At 43.7% G+C, this 20,124-nt stretch overlaps 1 protein-coding gene across 1 annotated transcript in view; it reads left to right on the forward strand.

The window, feature by feature from the left end:
• Positions 1-20,124, forward strand: part of LOC102261085 (adhesion G protein-coupled receptor E2-like) — a 27,836-nt gene that overhangs the window by 6,551 nt on the left and 1,161 nt on the right. The window contains 10 exon segments of the mRNA XM_014542626.1: positions 267-374; positions 564-784; positions 965-1,144; positions 7,533-7,730; positions 8,237-8,363; positions 8,366-8,468; positions 8,681-8,747; positions 9,009-9,100; positions 10,130-10,298; positions 10,384-10,494. Of these exon segments, the coding sequence (XP_014398112.1) occupies positions 267-374; positions 564-784; positions 965-1,144; positions 7,533-7,730; positions 8,237-8,363; positions 8,366-8,468; positions 8,681-8,747; positions 9,009-9,100; positions 10,130-10,298; positions 10,384-10,494 (1,376 nt within the window).

Consider the following 20,124-nt stretch of genomic DNA (forward strand, 5'->3'; position numbering starts at 1 on the left):
GGGGCAGACACCAGGGTATTGGGCATGCAATCTGCCACCAGGGGAGCGGGCCTAACCCAGCAGGTGGTGATTTCCCCAGGGGTCCCAGACTGTGACAGGGCACAGGTTGGGCTGAGGGACCCCCGCCCTGCCAGTGCACAAATTTTTGTGCACCGGGCTTCTAGTAATATATATAAAAAATATCTATACATTAAAATGGAATTATAGCTACAAGTGCTGGCACAGTTACTAATCTCACTCCCTTATATAACTCCCACAACTCATAGAACTGTCCCTGGAGGTGAAGAAGCAAGGAGACAAGAATGTCACCCTGAGTGTTAATCAGGCAAAGATGCTGGTGAACTGGGATGTGGTGCAGGACTCAGGTGACTCAGGTAATGACTGATACAGAGAGAAGGTCAATGAGGCTTTAGAGTGGAACAAGACACCCAAGGATGTAACAAACAGAGAATTAAATATTAAAGGGAAGTATGGGCTGTGGTGGGTCAAAGGAGAGAATGCATCCCAGAAGGAAGGGGGCCTTTGGGACACCCTAAGATTTCAACCTTGTCCTTGTCCTGTAGGCCCTGCTGTGGTGGGCCTTGTCTCCTCTCCAGGGATGGGCAAGTTGCTGCTTGAGGCCCCCCTGTTCCTGGAAACTGAGAAGCAGTCAGTTCTGAATGAGACACACAAGGGCCTGCAGCAGGAAGTCTCCCCTGTCCTGCTCTCAGATGTCATATCCGCCTTTGTGAGCAACAAAGACACTCAGAACCTCAGCTCCCCAGTCACCTTTGTCTTCAAGCATGTGAGTGCTGGTGAAACGGGGCTGTTGGTGTGGAAGAGGCCTGAGTCCTGGACACAGTCTTGGGGTTCAGGGGCTCTCCCATGGGTGCATCATCTCCCCAGGAAAGCCCATCACAAGCAGGATTTGGTCAGAATTTTTGAGCACCTAATCACCAGCTCACACCTTGCTCTGTTCCTACAGTCGGTGACCCCGAGGCCAAAGCAGAAGTTGTTCTGTGTCTTCTGGGAGCCTGGCCAGAATGGAAGTGGTCATTGGTCCACCAAAGGCTGCTGGAGGGTGGGCACCAGAGACATCAGCACCACCTGCCAATGCACCCACCTCAGCAGCTTTGCCGTCCTCATGGCCCACTATGATGTGCAGGTGAGAGCCTTGAGAAAGGACTTTGTTTAGTATCTACTACTATGTAATAAATTCCCATGCATGTTGCACCTTAAAAACATAATTTATTTTTCTGAAATTTATGTGGGTCAACAAATAAACATGGTGCACCTGGGTTGTCTGATCAGGGTCTTACACAAGCCTCTCATATGAGGATTTCTGTCCTCCTCTGAGCTCCCTGGTTGTTGGCAGAATTCAGTTCTCTATGGTTGTAGAACTGAGGTTTTACACTCTTGTTAGCTGGCAGCAGGGATCACATTCAGCTACTAGGGCCTCCCTGCATTCCTTCTTATGTGGCCCTCTCTCAGGCCCTCTCACAATGTGTCTATACTCTTATCTGGAGACTAGCAGCAGAAGCTCCCTCACATCGAGATATTCTCCAGCCCTGGCCAGTGTTCTCAGTGGTTAGAGCATCAGCCCATGCACTGAAGGGTTGCAGATTCAATTCCAGTATGTTGTTTAATCTCCACATATTTGTGGGTTTCCTTACTTCCTTTTTACAGTTGAGATATATATATATTGACTTCAGAGAGGAAGGAAAAGGGAGAGAGATATAAAAAATTCAATGATAAGAGAGGGAGAGAATCATGGATCGGCTGTCTCCTGTGTGCCCCCCACTGGTAATCAAGGCTGCAACCCAGGCATGTGTCCTGACTGGGAATCCAACCCTGACCTCCTGGTTCATAGGTAGATGCTCAATCACAGAGGCACTCTGGCCTGGCTTTGCAGTTGCCTTCTAATTTTAAGGCATTGTGGTCAGAGAATATGCTTTGTATAATTCAATCTTCTTGAATTTGTTAATGCTAGTTTTGTGACCCAACATATGATCTGTCCTTGAGAATGTTCCATGTGCACTGTAGAAAAATGTATAATCTGATGTCCTGGGATGAAAGGTTCTGTAAATGTCAACTATGTTGATTTGATCTAGTGTTTCATTTAAGACTGATATTTCTTTATTGATTTTGTGTTTGGTTGATCTGTCTAGAGCTGTCAATGGAGTATTAAAGTCCTCAACTATGATTGTGTTGATCTGTTTCTCCCTTTAATTCTGTGATTAGTTGTTATTATTCTGTGATTATTTCGGTGCTCTTTGATTGGGTGCATATATATTAAGAAGTGTTATGTTTTCTTGATGTTATCATTTTAAAGTGGCTATCTTTGTATCTTGTTATCTTTGTTATTTTAAAATCTATTTTTTCAGATATAAGTATGGCTACACCTGCTTTTCTTTGGATGTTATTTGCTTGGAGAATCATTTCCCACCCATTTTCTTTGAATCTACCTTTGTCTTTGCAGGTTAGATGTGTCTCTTGCAGCATTTGGTTGACTTTTGTTTTTTGATCCACTCTGCCTCTCTGTGCCTCTTTATAGGTGAATTCAGACCATTTACATTTAGGGTAATTATTTATGTATAAGGATTTCCTATAGCCATTTTGTCTTTTATTTTCTGGTGGCTCTGTGCCTCCATTGGTGCTTTTCCTTTCTCTTTCTGTCTGTTGTTTTTGTTTGGTGATATTCCATACTTCTCTCTGTTTCCTCTTTTTTTTAAGCTATGTGTCCTGGTTTGGGGATTTTTGTGTGTGGTTACCATTAGGTTTATAAAAAATAAATTTTCTTATATACAGTAGCCTTTTTTCTTTTGAGTGCATCTGATCTTCATTCTCCTTTGCCAGTTCAGTCCTTCACCCTTTCGCCTTTATGGTTTTGTTTTCACAAATGATCCCTGTTTAAGCTGTAAGTTTTTGGTGGTCTCAGTCATAGATTTGTGACCTTTGATTTTTGTTTCAGGTAGAATAACCTTCTTGAGTATTTCCTGCAATGGAGGTTTTCTGGTGGAAAAAAAAAAAAACCCTTATCTTCTGTATGTCTGAGAACATCTTATTTCTCCTTCATATTGAAAAGATATTTTTGCTGGATATATTATTTGTGGCTGGTAATTTCTCTCTTTCAGATGTTTGAGTATTTGGTTCCACTCTCTTCTAGCTTGTAGAGTTTCTGTTGAGAAGTCAGATGAAATTCTGATGTGTTTTCCTTTGTAGGTCACTGGCTGCTTTGAGAATTTTTTCTTTGATACTAATTCTTGACACTTCAATACCAAGTGCCTCTTTGGATTGAGGTAACTAGGACTTTTGTTTGCTTTTTTGATTCAAGGATCTAGTTCATTCTATAGGTTTAGAAAGTTCTTATCCATTACTTGTTTGAATAGACTCTCCATTTCATGCTCCCTTTCCTCCTCCTTCAGAATACCTATAATTCTAATATTGCTTTTTCTGATGAAGTCAGATAGTTCTTATAGAGCTCTTTTATTTTAGTTTTTATTTATTCTCAAGTCTCTCTCTTCTCCCCCTGCACCACTTCTAGATTCCTATCTTCAATATCATGAATTCTTTCCTTCATCTGGTTGCCTGTTTTCTACACTCAATAGTTTACTCTTAATCTCCTTAATTGCATGCTTCATTTCTAAGATTTCTGATTGGTTCTTTCTTAAAGTTTTGGTCTGTTTTGTAAAGTACTCATTTTTTTCATTGATTTGTTTTCTGAGTGCATTGAGTTGCCTGTCTATATTTTCTCACATCTCATTGAGTACATTCAGAACTGCAATCTTGAAATCTCTGTCATTTATATCACACTAGAGGCCCAGCGCACAAAATTCATGCGGGGGTACGGTCCCTAGGCCTGGCCTATGATCAGGGTCATCTTCCACAGCTGCCAGCAGCTGGCCCGCCCCCTGCCACCACCCAACCCCGGTTCACCATTTGCCATCGGGGGATCAGAGCTTTCCAGCCAGGGCGAGGGCCACTGGAAATTTGCAGGCTGGCCACACTCCCAATCAGGGTGGGGGTCCCACTGGGGGGTGAGGCCAGGCAGGGAAAGGGGCTGCAGGCAATTTTCCGGCTGGCCACACCCACAATCTGGGTGGGGGGGTCCATGCTGAGGGGTGGGGCTGCCTGGGGTGGGGGGCTGATGACGGTTTGCAGGCTGGCCATGCCCCCAATTGGGGTAGGGATCCCTGCTGGGGAGAAGAGCTGGCCAGGGCAAGGGGCTGCTGGCAGTTTGCAGGCTGCAGTTGTTCTGGTCTCTGGTTGTTTTGGTCATTCTACCGTTTTGGTCACTGGGCTTTTATTATATAGGATATTTCCATGTGTTCCAGCTTGCTTTATGGGTATTTTACTTTTTCTTTCTGGTCATCCTCATTACTTTCCTTGTTCATGGTATTTGCTGTCTTCCTTTGCTTAAGCATTTATCTCTGAAGAGGTCTTTCTAATATTTTCCAGTAGGTAGTGCTGAATTGCAAGATTGTTTTACCTCTGTGATCTCCCAGTCTTGAACCACTGCTGCTTCTGTAAGACAGTACAGCTATGCTGCTTGGGAATGGGTGTGTTTTTTTTGCCCTTACCATAATGGTAACCCCTGACCTCTATGGGGTTCCATCCCAAGCACCCCTCCTAGGGATGTTACAGAGGGAAACAGCAGTTTTCCTACAATAGCTCTTGGTTTACAGATAGTATGCTCCTGAACCCAACTCAAAGGCAAAGGGAGGTGAGTTTTGGGAATCCAAGTAGAGGCAGGGCTCTGTGGTTTTGTTTCTTTGTGTGAAACACCGCCACCAGCTGGACACTGGGGAGCCGCATGGCAGAACCACGTGCTCTGTCAGGCATCTGCTGACTCAGACACTCCCTCACAGCTTGCCCTGCTGGGCTGCACCCCAGGACTCCCAAAGCCCCTGCAGCTCTCTGTTCCTCCTGGCCAAAGAAAGCACCTACTACCACCAGATATTCCCCTCTCCCAGCCAGCCAGGGGCTGCATCTGCAGGTCCTCTCTTCTCATCTCCCCATTTATTCCTGGTTGCCCACTTTTAGATGTTTCAAAGTGCGGGTCTCTTAGGCATGCATCTGTGTTGAGCAGGGATTTGTATGTTGAATTATAGTTGGTTAACTTCTTGAAATTTCAGTAGCAGAGGACAACGGCCTCTCTCATGCCACCATTACTCTGATGTGATTTGCATTTATTCTTTGTCCCTCTTTTTTTTACTCACATAGTGTCATTTTTCAGGACTGTGCATTTTGTGTTTTTATTTATTATCTTTAAAAGATTATTCTATTCCAATCTAAAAAAAGACACTCCATTATTTTTATTTCAAGTGCATTTCATTGTATGCATGTGCTATAAATTACATATCAAATCTTCTCATAGTGGGAATTTTGTTTCATGATCATTTCCTACTACAAATAAAGTTGTAATTATTTAGACACACTGCATTGTTTTCCTGTTTGAGTATCTAGTTAGTATGCATACTATGTCAAAATTTTTTTCATGGTACAGTGAAAAGTTTACTTCCCCTGATGACTTAAGAACTCTAATAAGAATGTGCTAACTACTTGGCAACACCCCAATTATTTGGCCTCTGCAGAGCAAAGAGTGACTCACACTTGCATGCATGCACACTGACACCTAGAGACACAGCTCCACGATTCACAGGTAGACTTACCTCCAAATCTGTTAAATATGTCAATGCCATTCTTGTGGTATTTCCTCAGGTGATGCTTACAAAACAGAAGATCTAAAGTATATTTAAGTGTTTTAACCTGACTTTTATTACATGAAGAAAGAGGTGATATTTATCAGTATTTTTAAATGGGGAAACCAAGCATTTTTCTCAACACTTATGATAGTCAAGAACATTGAAAATACTTCCCTATTCCAAATATAGAATGATGATATGTCTCTAAATTGCACTGCTCATCTCTTAAAAAAGAAAAAGAAAAAAAGATATGGGTATTGCATAACAGGATCTCTTCATCCTTAATACTGTGTTTTAAGGCAAGAAGCATATACAGAAAGGCAGAAAGAGTTAAATTGTTTAGTTGAAAGCATAAAATAAAATATTACCTTTAGCTGGGTTTACTTTTATCCCTGACCTATATTGGCCAATTTTTCCATATTTTAGCATATAGAGGTGATACCTGTGGACACTCCTACCAGCATTACCTGAAGCTGTATGATTCCTCACACTCTCCACTCTCACAAGGTCATTATCAAAGTTTTGGATCTTTATTCATCTGAGAGTTAAATATAATTATATTGCTATATTATGAAATTTGCATGTCTTTCATTATAAATGGAATGGAATATCTCTATTTAAGAGCGATTTGTATTTCTGTTTCTGGAAACAAGTTGTTCACTTTTTGGTCCATTTTTCTATTGACCTGTTGAAACATTTCTTATGGATCTGGGAGCTCTTTATGTGGTAGAGGAGTTAGTTTATTTCCTTACACCAAAGATGCTCAAAACCTAGTATGTGTCAAAATCACCTGGAGAGCTTGCTATTTATTTGCAAACATTTACTTAGAAAGTAATGTCAATCTTGCAGATTTATTGCAATAATAAAAATAGTGTAAATAATACCGTATTGCTCTTTGTCAGATGTACTAACTTTGAACATTTAACCTACATATTCTTTATCATTTTCATATTTCTTTTTTCTCTCTGTCTCTCTCTCTTTCTTTTCTCACCTATTTACATTAAAATTAATTTTTAAAATGTATCGTTATGGATTTAAGATGATTTGAAAAATGAAGCAAGGAAAATTTTAATCTTTAAAAAATAGGCAGGAAACCTAGCTAGTTTAGCTGAGTGGATAGAGCACCAGCGTGTGGACTTAAGGGTCCCGGGTTTGATTCTGGTCAAGGGCACATGCCTTGGTTGCAGACTGAAAACTCAGCAGGGGACTGCAGGAGACAGCCAATCAATAATTTTCTGTCATCATTGATGTTTCTATCTCTCCCTCTCCCTTCCTCTCTGAAATCAATAAAAATATATCTTAAAAATAAATAAATAAATAAGTAAATAAATCATAAATAATAGGCAGGAAATATTAATTTCAAGCTACCACCATCATCAGTACTTTTCCTTCTTTAACCAAGGATTTAAATCTGTAAGGAACAGGTGTTGCAGGGATGATGTGAGTAAGTACAAGCAGGGGAGATGATCCCTGGACATCGAGTCTCCGGATACAGACTCTGTCACACAGTATCACATCATGGGGATGGAGGATGATGTTCAACAGGGAACCGTGTATCTCTCTGACTGTCAAATGATAACCTATAAGCATAGTCGTGAAGAAAAATCAACCCTATGATTTCCAGGGTTTGGTCCTGAATGAGGACTCTCTTATCCCTCAATGTTTATAGGATCTGAATGAATCAGTTCAGGACCCCCTAGAATTCTAACAGTGTCCATAAACATCACAAATGTACCTGGCTCCTCCACTCCAAAGTTTGTTGTACCCTGCCCAAACTGAAAATGGTAGAAGGGTCATTAACCCAGATTAGGTGAGTGTGACTGCTCTCTCCTCTTTCCTGGGTCCCAGGAGGAGGATCCCGCCCTGGCTGTGATCACCTACGTGGGGCTGAGCCTCTCTCTCCTGTGCCTCCTCCTGGCGGCCCTCACCTTCCTGCTGTGCAAAGCCATCCAGAACACCAGCACCTCACTCCACCTGCAGCTCTCACTCTGCCTCTTCCTGGCCCACCTGCTCTTCCTCACGGCCATCGACAGAACTGAGCCTAAGGTACCGACACTGTCCCAAAGGAAGCATGCCCTGACCGTGGAATGAGGAGTACACTTGCATTGGACACCTTAATAAAATGACTTTGGGTTTGGGGAAGGTTAGAGGGGTAAGTAGCCAATTTCACATTGACCAAACTAGAAATCATACCTTCTGCTTTTTTTTCTCTTTTTAATATATTTTTATTGATTTCAGAGAAGAAGGGAGAGGGAGAGAGAGATAGAAACATCAATGATGAGAATCATTGATTGGCTGCCTCCTGCACACCCCCAACTGGGGATTAAGCCTACAACCCTGGCATGTGCCCTTGACTGGAATCAAACCTCGGACCCTTCAGTCTGCAGGCTGATGCTCTATCCACTGAGCAAAACCGGCCAGGGCAATCACACCTTCTTTTGACAATTCCTTCATATTCAACAGAGTTCTCCCAAATGCCAAGGTATAGGAGAGGTCCTGGGGCAATGCTCCACCCTGACAATCCCACCTGGTGGCTCTCACCCCTCCCCCAGGTGCTGTGCGCCATCATCGCAGGTGCCTTACACTATCTCTACCTGGCCTCCTTCACCTGGATGCTGCTGGAGGGCCTGCACCTCTTCCTCACCGCACGCAACCTGACGGTGGTCAACTACTCCAGTGTGAGCTCATGAAGAAGTTCATGCTCCTTGTGGGCTACGGAGTCCCAGCTGTGATTGTGGCCATCTCTGCAGTGTCCAGGCCTGACCTTTATGGAACACCTGCTCGGTAAGAGTACATTCCCATTTCTTTATCTGTGAGATGTTTGGGATTCAAGACCATGCGTACTTTCTTCACAACAGTATCTTCAAAGCCAATCACAGAGCCTATCACAGAAGAGACACTCAATGTTTGTTGATGAATGAATTAATGAATGAATTGGCATAATTTTTCCCACATTTCTAAGGACCAATGCATTTTTAATTCTTTCTCTTTCTTAGCTGCTGGCTCCACCCAGAAAAGGGATTTATATGGGGCTTCCTTGGACCAGTCTGCGCCATCCTCTTTGTGAGTGATGACATCAGAGCATCCTTAATGCTCAACTGAGTGTAATTAGAATTATAAGGAGGCAAGAGGATGACATGAGCAAGAATGTCCCTGGGTTGTCTTGGGTTTGCTTTGGTTTTCTAAGACTGCTTCTAAAACTACAAGCTCTAACACTGTTACTAAATATAAAAACTACTTAAGTGTGCAATTGCTGTTGGACAGGCTAGACTAGAGATAACAAACTAAAATATTATTCACTAAACCTTGTGTGTTTTCCTGAAGGTCAATCTAGCTTTCTTTCTGATGACCCTCTGCATTTTGAAAAGCAAACTCTCTTCACTCAACAGTGATGTGTCCACCCTCAAGAATACAAGGTAAAATGGAGAAGAGCGTGACAACCCCACAGACATGTGTGGTTCCAAGAGCAAATCCATGTGCCTCAGCAGCCCTAATGCCCCTTCTCGGGGTCTTCTGAGGGAACCCAGAGTAAAGAGATGAAGCTGTCCTCCAATGGCAGCCAGCTTGGAGTCAGTGGTGGGCTGCTGACATCCGGCCACAATGTTCTGTCTCTAATCCAGGGATCCTCAAACTTTTTAAACAGGGGGCCAGTTCACTGTCCCTCAGACCGTTGGAGGGCCGGACTATAGTTTAAAAAAAAACTATGAACAAATTCCTATGCACACTGCACATATCTTATTTTGAAGTAAAAAAACAAATGTTTTCGGCGGGCCAAATGTGGCCCGTGGGCCATAGTTTGAGGACCCCTGCTCTAATCCCATCTTGTAACTCCTTCAGCAACAGGGGGAATTGACATTGGTTGATAAACATTCTTTGAACTTTTGTCAACAGTCCTACAACAAAAGTACAAAGAACCTGTGTGCACTTAGAAAAATCTGTGACTCCTTCCACAACCCAGTCTACACTTTCATACCCACTCTCAGTTAGGCTCCTTCTCACCCCTCTCCAGTGTCCTTTCTACATTTTGCATGTCATTATTCGGCTGTATTTCTCATTGGAATAGCCTGTGACCTTTATGAAAATAGAAATCTTGCCTCTGTGACTTTAATGTCCAGGCCTCAGCACACAGCCTGATGCACAGAACACACTTAGTAATGTTAGTTAGATAAAATTAGGCATCACCATGGAGCATTATAGAATTTTTTTTTGAAACATACATTATGAAGTGTCACAACCTACTCAAATCAATCAAAATGCCATCCTGGATCCAAGTAGCATTTCTATTGTGGAGAACCATTGACGGTAAAGGTCAAAGCTGATCACAATGCAGTCTGAAAACTCATCACCCACAGTGGAAGACAGGAGCATTCATTGGGTGGAGATTAGAATGGCCTTGATTCTGTTGCTCTGGGTGCACCATGGGCCTCTCTTCTCCTCCTACCAAGGATGCTGACATTTAAAGCGATATCTCAGCTCTTCATCTTGGGCTGCACGTGGTGTCTGGGAATCCTGCAGGTGGGTCCAGCTGCTCACGCCATGGCCTATCTCTTCACCATCATCAACAGCCTGCAGGGCGTCTTCATCTTCCTGGTGTACTGTCTCCTCAGCCAGCAGGTACCACTGTCTACCTCCCACCCAGGACTCTTTCCACTCTCACTCCTCTCAGTGAGCTAACTCAGAGCATGCTTTGCCTCTGCAGGTCCGGAAGCAATACAGGAAATGGTGGAAAGGGGTCAGGAAAACCAAAGCAGAGTCTGAGCAATACACCCTCTCCACCGGAGCCATGTCAGACACCCCTAAACACAGTGTGGTAAGGTCATGCATTGCTCCCAAAGCACTTCACTAACTGATAGATTACCTCATGCCAACACACTGGACAACCTGGGTATATAGCAGGTGATGCCCTAGGATGGCTCCCACTGAATTTACTCTTTGATTCCTTAACCATTAGCAATGGTCTCAGTTGGAAAATATATAAGTTGCTCTTACTCCTGAGGAACTGTGTTCATCTTGACTTTTGCACATTAGCACTCTTTTTTTAAAGTAAAATTATCCTTAGTTGTATTTAAAATATATGATATCTTTTTAGGCTTACAAATATGGACCTTGTACATGAAACCATACAGATATGTACATATTTCTCCTTTCTCTGATTGATATTATTTTAAAGTATCATATGTCTTAAATTTCATTTTCTCTTTTTTAATTCTTTATTGTTTAAAGTATTATATGAGTCTCCTTTTTTCCCCAATTGACCTCTCTCTCACCACCCCATCACCCAAGCATAAGCCCTCATACCCCTCCTGTCTGTGTCCATTGGTTTTACTCATATGCATGCATACAAGTCCTTTGCTTGATCTCTTACTTCCTCACTCCATGCCTTCCCTCATAGGTTGGACAGTCTGTTCGATGGTTCTGTGTCTCTGGTTCTATTTTTGTTCATAAGTTTATGTTGTTCATTATAGTCCACAAATGAGTGAGATCATGTGATATTTATCTTTCTCTGACTGGCTAATTTTGCTTAGCATAATGTTCTCTGGTTCCATCCATGCTATTGCAAATGGTAAGAATTCCTTCTTTTTTTACAGCAGCATAGAATTCCATTTGTAGATGTACCACAGTTTTCTAATCCACTCGTCTGCTTATGGGTACTTAGGCTGTTTCCAAACTTTAGCTATTGTAAATTGTTCTGCTATGAACACAGGGGTGCATATATCCTTTCTGATTGGTGTTTCTGTTTTCTTGGGATACATTCCTAGGAGTGGGATTACTGGGACAAATGTAAGTTCCATTTTTAATTTTTTGAGGAAATGCCATACTGTTTTCCACAGTGGCTGCACCAGTCTGCATTCCCATCAGCAGTGCATGAGGGTTCCTTTTTCTCCGCATCCTCTCCAGCACTTGTCATTTGTTGATCCATTGATAGCTATTCTGACAGGTGTCAAACGGTACCTCATTGTTGTTTTGATTTGCCTCTCCCATATGATTAGTGACTTTGAGCATGTTTTTACATGTCTCTTGCGTTCTGTATGTCCTCTTTCAAAAAGTGTCTATTTAGGTCCTTTGACCATTTTTTTATTGGATTGTTTATATTCCTTTTGTTAAGTTGTATGGGTTCTTTGTAAATTTTGAAGATTAAAACCTTATCAGTGATAACATTGGCAAATATGTTCTCCCATGCAGTGGGCTTTCTTTTTGTTTTGTTGATGGCTTCCTTTGCTGTGCAGAAACTTATTATTTTAATGTAGTTCTATTTGTTTATTTTCTCCTTAGTTTCCATTGACCTAGGAACTGTATCAGTAAAGATATTGCTATGACATATGTCTGCTATTTTGCTGCCTATAGAGCAGTGGTTCTCAACCTGTGGGTCGCAACCCCTTTGGCGGTCAAACGACCCTTTCACAGGGGTCGTCTAAGGCCATCCTGAATATCAGATATTTACATTATGATTCATAACAGTAGCAACATTACAGTTATGAAATAGCAACAAAAATAATTTTATGGTTGGGTCACAACATGAGGAACTGTATTTAAAGGGCCAGAGGTTGAGAACCATTACTATAGAGTCTTCTAAGATTTTTATGGTTCCCCATAATACGTTTAAGTCTTATCCATTTTGAATTTATTTTTGTGTATGTTGTAAGTTGGTTTCATTTTTTTTGCAAGTATGTGTCGGATTTTCCCAACATCATTTATTGAAGAGACTGTCTTGACTCCATTGTATGCTCTTGCTTCCTTTCTCAAATATTAATTGAGCATAATCACTTGGGTTGATCTCTAGGTTCTCTGTTCTGTTGCAATGGTCTATATGTCTGTTCTTGTGCCAGTACCAGGCAGTTTTGAGAACAGTGGCTTTGTAATATAGCTTGATATATGGTATTGTGATCCCTCCAACATTGTTCTTCTTTCTCAATATTGCTGCAGCTAATTGAGTTCTTCTTTTAATCCAGATGAATTTTTGGAGAGTTTGTTCTAGGTCTGTGAAATATGCCATTGGTATTTTAATGGAGATTGCATTGAATGTATAGATTGCTTTGGGTAGTATGAACATTTTGACTTTCTTCTTCCCCACATCAGGGAAGTTTTCTGATATTATTTCTTCAAATAGGTTTTCTAACCCTTGTTCCTCTTCCTGTCATTCTGTCACCCCTATTATTCATATGTTGCTTCGTTTCATGTTGTCCCAAAGCTCCCTTAGGCTCTCCTCATGTTTTGAATTTTTTTTCTTTAAGTGCAACTCATTTTGGGTGTGTTTTGCTTCTCTGTCTTCTAATTCACTAATTCGGTCCTCCACTTCTCCTATTCTACTGTTGAAACTTTCCATTGTGTTTTTTATTGCAGCAATACCACTCTTTATTTCTTCTCAATTCTTACTTAAGTTGTTGATTTTTTTCATCCATCTGGTTTATGAACTGTATGACACTTATTCTGAATTCTTTTTCTGACATATTCATGCCTCTGTCTCACTTAGCTGCTTTTCTGGCAATTCATCCTTTTCTTTCCTCTGGGGGTCTCCTTGTCTCCCTATTTTTCCTCTCACCACAGGATCTAGGTGTTGAGTCATGTAGGGGCTGCTCCTTGGGCGGTTGTGGCAGCAGCTGCTCCTCAGTTGGTGGTGGCTCCTCTGGTGGGCTATGCTTACAGCAGTGGTTGTTCCTCTGGCTGGTGAGGGTGGGATGCTTATGAGGCTGTTGTTCCTCAGACATGGTCAGGCTGCTTACGCAGCTCCTGCTCCTTGGACGGGGGCGGGCTCTGCATGGCTGCCACTCCTCAGACAGGGGTGGGCTTCACACATGGCTGGGGCTCCTTGGGCAGGGGCAGTCTACTTGCAAGGCTGCTGCTCATCGGATGGGAGTGGGCTGCTCATGTGGCTGCTGCTCCTCGGATGGGTGTGGGCTGTGCAGGGCTACTGCTCCTTGGACAGGGGCAGGCCATGTGAGGCTGCCGCTCCTCAGACTGTGCCAGGCTTCTCATGGGGCTGCTGCTTCTCGGATGGGGGCAGACTGCTCACTAGACTGCTGCTCACATAGTTGCAGTGCCCTGGGCTTAAGCGTTGAGTCAGCCAGAGGGGAGAGTTCAGTATGGAGGAAGTAGAAGGAGGATGAGTGGATAAGAAGAAAGAGAAAGAGAAGAAAAATATAATAATAAATTTTAAAGATTAATTTAAAAAATAGGAAAATAAAATAAATTAGAATGATGAAAGAATAATGCGAAAAGAAATAGAAAATAAAGAAACAAAGGAAAATAAAGAAAAAAGATAACAAAATATTAATAAAATAAAAATGAAAAAGTAAAGTGTCGTTCCTTTCCACCAAGTTTTAATTCCCCATGAGGACTGCTGTAAGGTCCCACTCTTCTGTACTGTCTGCTGCTGTTTCCTGTTTCTGGGACTAAAGGCTTCTCTTTAGGCCAGTCCCTGTTGGCTCTCAGGGACTATTCAGATTTTTTTTGGTATCCTTTGTACCACTCAGGGTGTAGTCTGGGTGTGGGTGTATTGGTTGCCTGGAGACTGCAGGGAGGGGCTATCTCTTCAGGAGAAAATGGCTACCCTAGGTCCGGCATGTCAGGTATGACACAGCACCAGACTCATGGCCACCTCACTGACCCTCTCCTCTCACCAGCCTCTCCCCAGATTTCACAAGTCCGCACCTGCAGCTGCACCCCAGTCAAAGGTGTTTGTATTTGAAAGGTCCTATGAACTATGTTTAGTGAATAAAAGCAAAGACCAAAAAGAGAGGAAAGAGTTGCTCCACTGTGAGCATCTTTCCCCCGGTATGGCGCAGCTTGGGAAGCCATCCAGGTTGCCCCTCTGGGCTCAGTCTCTCATGACTGTGGACCCAGATCTAGAATCTCCTGCTGCCAGCAGCACTGTGGACCTTCTTTCCACAGTCAGACGCTATGCCTGTCCCAAGGGACATGGCCTCAGTGCCATGTGGCTTCCTTCTGAGCCTCTGGGCTCAAAGGTCTTGCAATTCTTTCCAGACCAGATCCCTGATTTTACCATTCTCTAGGCATCCTCTGGACTTCCTGGCTGCGGATTGTCTCACCAGCTGTGTCTATTTCGCCAATTCGGGGTGAATGTTATTTGGTTTAGTTGCTCATCCCATCTGCTCCAGGACAAGGCTCAGGACACATCCGCCTATTCTGCTGCCATTTTCCAGCACTTCCTCTTTGCTAATTTTTTGTTTAGAGGATGTATGCAATGGTATCAGTGGGGCATTAAAGTCACCTACTATGATTGTATTGCTGTCTATTTCTCCCTTGATATCTTCCAGAAGTTTTTTATGTATTTGGGTGCTCTTCTATTGGGTGCATATATGTTTACTAGAGTTATATCCTCTTGTTGAATTGCTCCCTTTAGTATTATGAAATGGTCCTCCTTATCTCTTGTGATGGCCTTACTTTGAGGTCTATTTTGTCAGATATAAGTATTGCTACAACAGCTTTTTTCTCATTTCCATTTGCCTGAAAAAAATTTTTCCATCCCTTCACTATCAGTCTGTGTGAATCCTTTGTTCTGAAGTAGGTTTCTTGCAGACAGCAAATATATGGTTCATGTTTTCTTATCCATTAAGCTACCCTATTTCTTTTTATTAGAGCATTTAATCCATATATGTTTAATGTTATTATTGACTAGAGGCCAAGTACATGAAATTCGTGCATTGGGGTGGGGTTTCTCAGCCTGGCCTGCACCATCTTGCTGTCTGGGACCCCTCCTTCCTTACTTCCCACCTGCAGCAGAGGCAGAGAGGCTCCCATTACCACCTCTGCACTTGCCAGCTGTGAGCCCAGCTTCTGGCTGAGTGGCGCTCCCCCTGTTGGAGTGCACTGATCACCAGGGGGCAGCACCTGCATTGAGCATCTTCCCCCTGCTGGTCAGTATGTTTCATAGTGACCATTTGTTCCACTGTTTGGTCAATTTGCATATTAGGGTTTTATTATATAGGATAAATACTTGTTTGTCACCATTTTTTTTCTTTATGCTTGTGCTCCTTCTTGCCTTTCTATTTCTTCATTTTGCAGCAGTCCCTTTAGCATTTATTGCATTGCTGGCTTGGTGGTAATAAACTTTCTTAGCCCTTTTTTGTCTGTGAATATCCTGATTCCACCTTCAATTTTGAATAATAGCCTTGCTGGGTATAGTATTCTGAGATTCAGTCCCTTGTTTTGCATCACTTTGTATATTTCATTCCATTCCCTTCTGGCCTGATGTGTTTCTGTTGAGAAATCAGTTAATATTCTAATGGGAGATCCCTTGTAGTTAACTTTCTGTCTCTCTGGCAGCCTTTAAAATTTTTACTTTGTCATTGATGTTTGCCAATTTAATTATGATGTGTCTTGCTGTCGGGTCTGTGAATATCCTGATTCCACCTTCAATTTTGAATAATAGCCTTGCTGGGTATAGTATTCTGAGATTCAGTCCCTTGTTTTGCATCACTTTGTATATTTCATTCCATTCCCTTCTGGCCTGATGTGTTTCTGTTGAGAAATCAGTTAATATTCTAATGGGAGATCCCTTGTAGTTAACTTTCTGTCTCTCTGGCAGCCTTTAAAATTTTTACTTTGTCATTGATGTTTGCCAATTTAATTATGATGTGTCTTGGTGTCGGTCTTTTCAGGTTCATCTTGTTTGGGACTCAATGTGCTTCTTGGACTTGTGTGGTTTTTTCTTCCCAACATCAGGGAAATTTTCTGTCATTATTTCTTCAAACAGGTTTTCTATTCCTTGCTCCACATCCTCTCCTTCTGGTATCCCTATTATGCAAATGTTGTTTCGTGTTGTCCCAAAGCTCTCTTAGGCTCTCCTCCAGCTTTTTAAGTTTTCTTTCTAGGTGCTGCTGTGTTTGTGTGTTTTTTCCTACCTTGTCTTCTAATTCACTGATGCGGTCCTCAACCTCTTCTAGTCTACTGTTTAAGCCTTCTATTGTGTTCTTTTGCAGCTAGGTCATTCTTCACTTCCTCTTGATTCCTTTTCATGTTGGTGACATTTTCATTCAGCTCCTTATAATTCTCATTGAGTTGTGTGTATTTGGGATCTAGTTGTTTGAGAATCCGTATAACCATTACTCTGAATTCTTTCTCTGACATGTTACTTGCCTCCATTTCATTCAGTTCCCTTTCTAGTGATCCTCTTTTTCTTTCCTTTGGGGATTGTTTTTTTTTGTCTCCCCATTTTTTGCTGTAACGTTTTCATTGTTTCTATGTCTTAGATCCAACTGCTTTGCTACCAAGGTTCTTTTGGGGGTGGTGCTATGTAGTTTGTGATTTTGGGACCCAGCGGTGTGTTCTCTCAGGTCTCCTGGGCTTGGTGATCTAGTGGAGCTCCCTGCTTGAGCTATTTGGGTTCTCTTGGTGTAGTCGGGTCTTGAATGTTAGTTTCTTATTTGTGGATGAAGTCTTGTCATAGATTGGCAATGTGATTCACCCCCAGTTTCGTTGTGCAAGCTGTTTTGGATGTGATTGTGGTTCCAGCTTTTGTGGAAGGGGTTGCCTGAGGTCTCACTAGTATGTGCTCACTGAGGGTGCCCAGAGTCCACGGCCTGGGAGGAAGGAGTCTCGGGATCTGAGGGTCAGGTACTGTGACATTGGCTGGTGTTGTGTGACTTGCTGGAGTAGTGTCACTCTGAAACTCAATATGAGTGTCCCGGAGCCCGTGACAGTGTGGGGCAGGTGTCTCATAGTCTGTGGTTGAGGCAGTGGGACTCTGGCAAAAGTGATTTCCCTCTCTGATTCACAAGGGGGTTCAGGAGCCAGCAGCTGGGGATGTGGGAATCTGAATACTGTGGCTGAAACATTGTGACCTTGTCCAGGGAGGCAAGTCCTCAATAACTCACCAAGGTGTCCAGAGGTAGGTAGCCAGGAGGGGGATGTTGTGGATCCTGCTGAGTGAGCCGTGTGCCCTTGGTTGGAGAGGCACACACCAAGTGGCAGCTCACAGAGTGGCCCAGGAGCCATTTGTCAGGAGTGTGGTGTGCCTCCAGCCCCATGAAGGGAGAAGTCCAAGTTTCTACTTTGGGAGATGTGTGCCCTTGGTTGGACATGTGCGCCCAGCGGCTGCTTACCGAGGTGCCCAGGAGCTGTCTGCCAGGGTCATGGGCTCAGGAGAGCCCACACACTGATGCCACATGACCGTGGTGTCTGTGCGCAGACAGGCGGGGAGTGGAAAGATCAAGTTTCTGTTTCTGGGGCCATGCGTCTTTGTTTGGATACAAGTGTTCCCAGCAGGGGCTCACAGAGGCACCCAGGAGCCAGCTGTGGGGCGGTGGGCTCAGGAGGCCTGTGCGTTGGGAAGGCACAACTGAGGTGTTCAGAGGTTGGCAGCCAGGGAGGGGGAAGTCACACTTATTGCTGAAGGAGCTGTGCAACCTTGGTGGTGGATGTCCTAGTGTCTGCAGGTCTGCGGGCAGGGAAGCAGGATTTTGGCTGGTGTGGCTGCAGGGTTGTGAGCAGTGTACAAGGCCAGTCTGGCTGGCAGTGGTGATGAGTTCCTAGAGGAGGCTGCTCTCACCTTCAAGATGGTGTGGGCTCCGCGCCCAAGACCCACAGCCCAGGGAGTGCTCAAAGGGGTGGTATATGCTCCCTGTCCAGGAGAGCCTGGACTGCCAGCCTCTGATACTCCTACTGGATTTAACTGTCCCTCACTCACACACACACCACACACATCCACACACTCCCTTTTCACCCCCTCACTCACTCACACCCACTCTCTCACCTCCATCCTGCTAACCGCCACCTTCAGAATCCCACATTAGCACTCTTATTGAACACCTGCCGTGTGCCATGCTTGTTTAACTAAGTAAGCAAGAATCAATGATCTGAAGCAAGGATTCACATTCAACTCAGTACCACATATCTTACCTTTTCATCCACCTCTATCTCATAGTCACTCAGGACCACACAAGAAAAAGGCAAAAATGGGCAGAAATGATGTACATATTTAAAAATTAAATGGAAGTAAGTATTGGCTAGCATTTTAGATTTAAGGAGGCTGCCTGATATTTTCAGCACCCTCCACCAACTGTAAAAACAGGGATGAAAAGCCATCATTGCATGGGATAATTCATGGCAATGATTACTAAGAAGCACCAGTATTTTAGATTTACCAAGTTCTTTTTACAATTTTTTTTTAGACATAGAATGTTCTCTTACAGTTTCTCAGCTCTTCTTCCATCTTCCATTAAACCCCTTAAGTCTTCTTTCCCATTTAAAGGAGCCTACTATGCCTGCCTACTGTGGCTCGGTGGTTGAGCATTGACCCATAAACCAAGAGGTCCTGGGTTCAATTCCCAGTCAGGGCACCCTCCTAAGTTGCAGGTTTGATCCCCAGTAGGGGGGAATGCAGAAAGCAGGCAATCGATGTTTCTAGCTCTCTATCCCTCTACCTTCCTCACTCTCTCTCAAAAAATAAAAACATATTTTAAAATATTTTTTTTCAAAAGGAGCCTACTATACTCCCAGGAAGTCCTGTATATCTTTCACCTGTTCATCCATCCTCCACAAGCAATGGTTTCACTGTTGAATCTTCTATCCCTTCTCCGTTTCTCAGCAAATATTCTTACCACATATTTCACAGAGAAAATCTGAGTCATTGTGATTACTCTGTGAACTGCACCCTCTGAACCACACATAAATTGGCATGCACTTTTTCCACATTGCCATATCATTCACACCATTTCCCTTCTCTCTGAAGACAACATTCACCTTCACTTTGAATCCCGTCATACTTCTCTTATCAATTATCCTTACACTAGAGGTCTGGTGCACAAAAAATTTGTGCACTCTGCGGGGGGGTGTCCCTCAGCCTGGCCTGTGCCCTCTCACAGTCTGGGACCCCTCAGGGGATGACCACCTGCTGGCTTAGGCCCGGTCTCTGGGGGATTAGACCTAAACTGGCATCAGACATCCCTCTGGCAGCCCAGGAGCCCTCGTGGGATGTCCACTTGCCAGCGGGGAGCAGGCCTAAGCTGCAGTTAGATATCCTTAGTGCAGCTGAGGAGGCAGGAGAGGCTCCCACCACCACCGCTGTACTGGCAGCCATCAGCCTGGCTTGTGGCTGAGCAGAGCTCCCCCTGTGGGAGTGCAGTGAACACCAGGGGGCAGTTCCTGCATTGAGCATCTGCCCCCTGGTGGTCAGTGTGTGTCATAGTGACCAGTCATTCTTAGTCATTCTGCTGTTAGGGTCAATTTGCATATTATCCTTTTATTATATAGGAGTGCCTGGCCAGCCTGGGTGAGGGACTGATGGGTGATTGCAGGCTGGCCACACTCCCTTCAGGGTGGGGGTCCCCGCTCGGGTGCCTAGCCAGCCTGGATGAGGGGCTGAGGGCTGTTTGCAGGCTGGCCACAGCCCCTTCAAGGTGGGGGGTCCTGCTGGGATGCCTGGCCAGTCTGGATGAGGGGCTGAGGGCCATTTTCAGGCTGGCTAAGCCCCCACTGGGGA

This window comes from Myotis brandtii, unplaced genomic scaffold, assembly GCF_000412655.1.
Source record: "Myotis brandtii unplaced genomic scaffold, ASM41265v1 scaffold306, whole genome shotgun sequence".
Taxonomy (NCBI): Eukaryota; Metazoa; Chordata; class Mammalia; order Chiroptera; family Vespertilionidae; genus Myotis; species Myotis brandtii.